The 6,766-nt window shown below is 35.8% G+C and overlaps 1 protein-coding gene across 1 annotated transcript in view; it reads left to right on the top strand.

The window, feature by feature from the left end:
- Positions 1 to 2,753: 2,753 nt before the first annotated feature.
- The window catches only part of NSUN6 (NOP2/Sun RNA methyltransferase family member 6), a 66,595-nt gene continuing 62,582 nt past the window's right edge, over positions 2,754 to 6,766 (top strand). The window contains exons 1-2 of the mRNA XM_006906997.3: positions 2,754 to 3,242; positions 5,221 to 5,376. Coding sequence (XP_006907059.1) covers positions 3,168 to 3,242; positions 5,221 to 5,376 — 231 coding nt within the window. The 5' untranslated portion in view covers positions 2,754 to 3,167. The remainder of the gene's footprint in view (positions 3,243 to 5,220; positions 5,377 to 6,766) is intronic.

Genomic DNA, 6,766 nt, shown 5'->3' with positions numbered 1-6,766 from the left:
TTTGAGCAACGCTGTTGATATTTTTATTGGTTCTGCTCTTCTGAAATGTCTGAAACTTTTATGTTGATCAACTGTACTAATTTACTTTTTTCTACAATTTACCAAACAAGACTGCTGTAATATTTTTAAAATATTTGTTCACATTAAAAAATTTCATTTGCAGATTTGGAAATTCAAAGTTTTTATTAACAAGAAGAAAACTAGTCAAAATGAAAACTGCTTGATTAACTGAATATAGTTGTGGATTATCTAAACAAATCATGCTGATGTACCGTAACTATTGATTTGTTAAAAAAAAATACACTTTAGTTTATTTGTATCAGTTATGTAAATTATAGGAATACTTGTGAAGAATTTAATCAAACTAGAGAATTTTGAGTAATATACTTTTTAAATGTAGCACTAATAACACCTTTGTGATTTTTTTTCTTAAAACATTACTTTAAAAACTAATTTCAGGGTAGCCCTTGATTCAGAGGAGGTAACACTAGCCTATGGAATGTTACTATTTGAATATAAATGTATCTTGAATTCGCGAAATAAGAAAAATGTAATGAAAAAAGGAACGTGATAATGCCATCATTAGGATTATATTTTCTGAAGTGTTAATTGGAAATAACTCTAAAATGGAATACCCATAATCTTTCCAGTTCAACAAATTTTAAAAAGATAAAAATGCTATTATATACTCAGAGCAAAACAAAGAAATTGAAATATCAAGGAAAAAACTTTGAACTAGGGAATTAAAAAAAATTTATCTAATTTTCCTTAGAAGGAACTATTATAAATTAACTTCAGGTACTACTTGGAAGAACTGGCTAGAACTGGAATTTAATTCAATTTATTATTCAGATAGCTAAGATAAATTGCGAGAATGGCTGGAACCAAAAGTTCAGGAACAGCATGTTCTGCCAATCAGGAATGAAATTTAAACTCTTAAAAAAAATAAAACACTCTCCTAAATCTTTAAGATAACATCTGCTATGGTTTTTAGCCTAAATAGTCAGTCTCCAGCTGAGTTGAGATCGATAGATAGATTTACAGTCTTTCTAGACTTTTTTCCCTAATCCTCTTATGCCTTCTTCATGAATTAAATATTGAGGAATAGTTGTTGGGTTTTTGTTTTTGGTTTTTTTTTTTTTTTTGGTAAAGATTTGGAGCACCACAAACAGTTGTCTGTAAGATTATACCTAATAATTTTTTGCTCCTTCCCCCACCCATTGGGGCCATATTACCCCATTGAGAACATACATCCTAAATTACCCTTATGTGGATGTATTCCGATAGGGGTCTTACTTTGCTTAGACAATGTGTTCACTACGCTAACTTGAAGTTTGTAATATGCATTTCTTGGACCCAACCTTAGAACACCAAGAGGCCTCTTCATCAGCATAACTGTCACCACAATGTCTAGCCACGGATAGCCTAAGTGTCCTCAGCACTGTTCAGATGTGCTGAACTAGTGAACTAATTTCCAGCAAATATGTGCTTTATCAACATTTCCTAGTGCAGACAGATGCCCACCCATCTATTCATCTAATCATTCAGTACTCGAGAGCCTATTATGTTAGGCATCCGTGGGTATTAAGTCGTGAGCTAAAGGCTCTGCCCTCTGAGTCTACAATCTAGTTCGATTTGTTACTCCTTCTCCTTTAACTCGTAAATACACATTCCAACCATTTTTTGCGCTATAATCGCAATGTTGAGGCTGCAAAGATTCTTTTGGAAATGCCCGGTCTAGAAATTTCCTAATTACTTTCAGATGGCAGAAAAATCCCATGAATTTATTGAAGTATGCCATGGTGTAAACAGCAGTTATTGGCTTTCGAAGCCGGATGACTATGGTGTTTATTCTGACTTTCTCAGTAATTGTGAGGCCATGGAGTTATTTCAGCTCTGGGAACCTTGTTTTACTCTTTTGGAAAAAAAGAGTGATAATTACCTTGCCAAGTTGCACGGCTTAATGGCTGTAAGTTAAAATATTTTCTACAGAACCTGGTTGACATATAGAAAGTAGCTATTGTACTTTTTAAAATATTCTCGTCTGAGAGTATGAGAGAGACTTAAGAAAAATCTCTTTCCTGCAATTATGTGTTAATGACTACGGTATACTGCAAAAAACACTAAGTCAAAGAAACAGAATTATTTTTAGTTTACTATTCAGTCATCAAATATCCCAGTGACTCGTTAGGTACTTTCTCCCTTTGAATCGTTTTCCTCTCTTTAAGGCGAGGTTATGCCAAAAGTCTCCAGAGCTTTAAAGTCTAAATCAACAATGATACAGGTTACTGTTACCCTTGGTGAACTGATTGTAAATACTTATCTGGGTTTCTAAATTTTACTTGAGCATTCATAACACCATAAGCCCAACGTTCGAAAATTTTAATAATGTCGATTCAGCTCTGTATGCCCGAGAAAAGTAATTTCCTGAAATCAGAGTAGCTGATTAAGTCTAAATAAACTTTGGCTTCATCCGTCGGTAGCTAATTGGACCCCTCACCTTATTCAGACCTGCCAGGTTTTCGACTCAGTCCACACGGTTTCTCTATCTCCCCGCGCACCCCGCCCAGGCGCTTGATTTGTTTGTCACCTGGGCAGCCGCCCCGCCCTCTTTAACCGCGAGCCCCACCGCCAGCTGCTCGGAAATTCCGGGGGTGTGACGTAGGGGCAATTTGCGGCTGCGGATTGGCAGGTCGGGGAGGGGGGGGGCGCGTTACGTCACAGGAAGTGACGCAATCTGGAAGCGCCGTCTGCGGAGAAATTGGGGGCGCGGTTTTGGAAATTAGCCCCGAGCCGGTGCCTGCCAGGTTTCCAGGTCTCTGCTGCACCGGGCGTTCGCTCGTCACGCCTTTTTGCTGCTTTGTTCTCTGTAATGTGAGTGACATTGCCTCGCAGTGCCGTCTCTGAACTCCCCTAAAGGAAGACCGAGGACAAGTGTGGTGGAGGCGACGAAGCCGCTCTAAACTGGCTACCCCGGAGATAGCATGGTTGTCCCTTCGCATCTCCGAATTTAAGTCGGCGTGAGACGGGCGCTGTTTTCCTGGGCATCTGGTGGTCTCGGCGCGTTGTGGGTGGTTTTCATTGTCAAGCCGCTGCTTACTGTAATTTTGGAAGAGAAAAACCACCGTGTTCCAGCATTTCTTTTGGAGAACTAAGCAATAGGAAAGATGCCTATTTTCCCTAAAATATCTTTGAGAGTTGAGGTTGAAAATTATCTTAAAGAAGGCTTTATGAATAAGGAGGTAGGTGAGATGAACATGTTAGATATTTGCAAACACTTAAATATTTACACGACCTAGAGAAAGAAAAAAGTCTAAAAGGAAGCCTAATCTTTACAGCTGTTGTTTCTTACTACTCGTCTTTCCGAATGGAAAAAAATGGTAGTGTCTTTCCGCAGGTATTTGAGTAATGCTTTCCGAAAGAAGGGGTGAATGAGCTACGTTTTAAGGGAGGTGAAAAGCGGTTATGTGCCTGGCAGTAACACTAAAGTGCTTACAAGGATGACTAAAGATCCCTGTCTTCGAGAGTTTGTCCTGTATCTAAGATACACCTGTACGAGAGCGCTTGCTCTGGCGCTCAGGTGAAACAGGCTGTAATGTGTTGAGTACCTCTTAAATGCCTCCCGTTGTGCTAGGTGGTTTGCAGACCTTTACATTTTACTCCTCTCAATCTTTTTTGGTAGAAATTTCTTCCCCATTTTAATAGGTGAGAGAATTGAGGTCCAAAGAGTCATTCAACTGATTCAAATTGACACAACTATTTAGTAACCGTGCTGAAATCTCAAGCTGAAGAGCTTAAGTAGAATGGAAAATTGTACAGGTTTGGAATCTCAAGCCCTAGGTTTGCATTTCAGTGTTTTGAGTATACTACTTCACATTCCTTAACCGTGAGTTCCTTTTCTGTGAAAATTGAGGATGGTTAAAAATACCAGATTATTCTAGGGTATTAATCTTAAGTGAAAGTAACTGGCATTGTTCTGGCACATTGTTTGCTGCTGGCGGTGTTTAGCACAGAAGTCCTCAGTGAATACTGATTGTCTTTGATTGCCACGTCTGTGCTTTTTCCATTTACCGTCCTGCCTCTCTGACAACTTTATATTTTCCAAACTTCTGTTTTCTATTTGAAGTTAAGCCACTTAAATGTTTTTCATTTTTTTTAAGATGTTACTGAAGCTGTGACCTTTAGATTTGATTTCTCCATTTTATTTCCAAAGATTATGTTAAAGGACCACACAGTGTGGAAAGAGAAAATATCTTCTCTTGATTTCAAAGAACTTAGAAATTATAAGGAGCATAATAAGATAAATGGAGGCATTCAGCAGATTTTTTTCCTAGCAATTTTTTAAATGGTGAACATTATTTTATAAAAGTTCCAAATATCTTTCTTTGATATTTCTCTGCCTCAAACCCATTGACTATATGGTTTTACAAAAAGAAAACCATTTTTTGTTGTTGTTGTTGTTAAAAGTATCAAAGATAAGGGAATATTTTTAAAGGAATATTTAGTTTCATAATAACAATAAACCTTAAGAAAGAACTAATACTTTTAGGCCAGTATGGATTAGTATGCCGGCAAGTGGTTTATGAACAATCTGTGAGGTAGGGTATAGTTAAAGATGACAAAAAATGGGGAAATAAGTGTCAAAAAACTGCAGTTAATTACAAGAGAACTTGATTGTTTAAGTCTGTAATTTAATTTCTGACAGGTATCTTTGCTACTCATCTTTTTTGGATGATGTCTATTACATTTAATAATACCATTTAAAAAAATTCATGTGGGAAATCTTTGGATGATGTTATCAGTGTTACTTATTCAAGTCTTGGTGTTTTAAAAGGCTACTGACCAATTTGCTTTAGACTATGAAGTTAGCAAGTAAATAGCTATACAGAAGTGCTATAATAGTTAATGCATCATAAGTAGAATGAAATCCTGAATTTATATGACTAAATGTAGCAGATATTAATATGTTCAAAATGTTAATAAAACTTTGAAGTCGAAGCAATGTTTTTCTAAGCCTTTATGTCGGGCTTAGAACCCAACAATTAAACCTAAGAACCTGTGAAGTATTACCATTCTCTTAGTTTATATTGACACCTAAACAATACAGCGAAATGAAATGAAATTAAACAGTTGCTGAAAGGTGTTTCATAAGTGGGAACAAATGTATATACATTTCTGCTTTTTAATTTGTATAATGAAATTGAAACATTGTTCTTTCAGATTGTATCTGCTTTAGGTAAACAAGAAGCAGAAAGGAAGTTTGAAACTCTGTTAAATAACTTATCACACCCTCCTTCATTCACAACTGTCAGAGTGAATTCACATCTAGCTTCCGTACAACATGTGAAAAATCTGCTATTTGATGAACTTCAGAAGGTTTGTGCTAGCTTTTTGTTATTATGTACATAATTACATTTCTACAGCCTTATACTGCTCCCCACTAGAATTCTATGAATGATATAATACTACTCCAGTTTCACAAATAAGGAAATTGAGGCTCTTAAATGTGAAATTGTTCAAAGTTACATAGTGAGGTATAGTAATGCTAGAACTTGAACTCGGCACTTCTGATTTTCAGTTTGGTTTAGTGACTGGTTAAGTCACTCAACCCCTCTAGGCCTCAGTTGCTTCATCATTAAAATAAATGTGAAGAGGTCCATTCTAATCCTAAAAGTCTGTGATTTTGTAATAAGATAGAATGATCAGAAAGGCAGTTTATATAACTGAGGTGAGCCCCAAGATAGGTACCTATTGATTACCTGTAGTAGTATATTTTTAATGGACATAAAAAAACTGATAGAGAAGTACTTTATTTTTAACAAAAGCAGGAAATTAGGAAAATATAAAGAATATATTTTTTAAATAAAACATTTTTTTGTTCAATCAATAAAATAGTTTTGGCATAATACTCATTTTCTATGAAAACAATATTATAAAATGCCATTTTATAAGTCTCAAATAGAAAAATAATAATTAAATTTTTGTTTGTATTGTCTTCTTTGCTTTCAAAAGCTGTACATTTTATATGTCATACACTGTACACTGCAGTTTGCCTCCCAAGAAATGCAAGATGGAAGAAAACAGATGCCTGAGTGCGGCACTTCAAATTGCACTTTGTAGTTATTAAATCTCTTAGAAGTAACTGTGGTTGGTGTTGGCAGACCTATTTCTATCTAATTCCTATCTAAATTAAAAGCAAGAGGCAAGCACGATTAAAGGGCTTCCATTCGTATACCGCAGGCTCTGTTACCTGTTTACCCTAGATATAGCATTCAGAAATTTTTAGAAAACTATCACTAGTATTGATTCATTTTTCTTTCATTACTTTCATAGAGTATCATATAGTCTTTAAGAACAATTCTATAAATTTCAGGTTGTGAGTAGATGACCATAAGAAGAACCAGTGATAGTTTTATTGATAGTGATAGTGATAGTTTTATTGAATAAAGGCATTAGGCACAAATATAAGCAGTTCCTCAAAGCAACTAAAATTATTACTTTTATATAGCCAGGCATATATTCTTTCAGCTAGTAGAAAGGAAACTGAGGCCCATCAGAGGTGTCCATAACTCGGGCAGATCCAGATTGGTTTCTAGCAAATTATTCCTTAGAGCCTAGATATTCTAATATTCCAGTCTGATGGGTATATAAGATCTCATGGGCTAGTCACTAGGATAAGGCAGACAGAATCACTCTGGGTGGGCTTTGAGTCCCTTTCCATAATGGATAAGATTAGAGAAGGTTGGGTTCTAAGCACTATAGGAAA

Source organism: Pteropus alecto, unplaced genomic scaffold, assembly GCF_000325575.1.
Source record: "Pteropus alecto unplaced genomic scaffold, ASM32557v1 scaffold11, whole genome shotgun sequence".
NCBI classification, from domain to species: domain Eukaryota; kingdom Metazoa; phylum Chordata; class Mammalia; order Chiroptera; family Pteropodidae; genus Pteropus; species Pteropus alecto.
The sequence above is the reverse complement of the archived record's forward strand: the minus strand, read 5'-3'. Positions and strand labels throughout refer to the sequence as shown.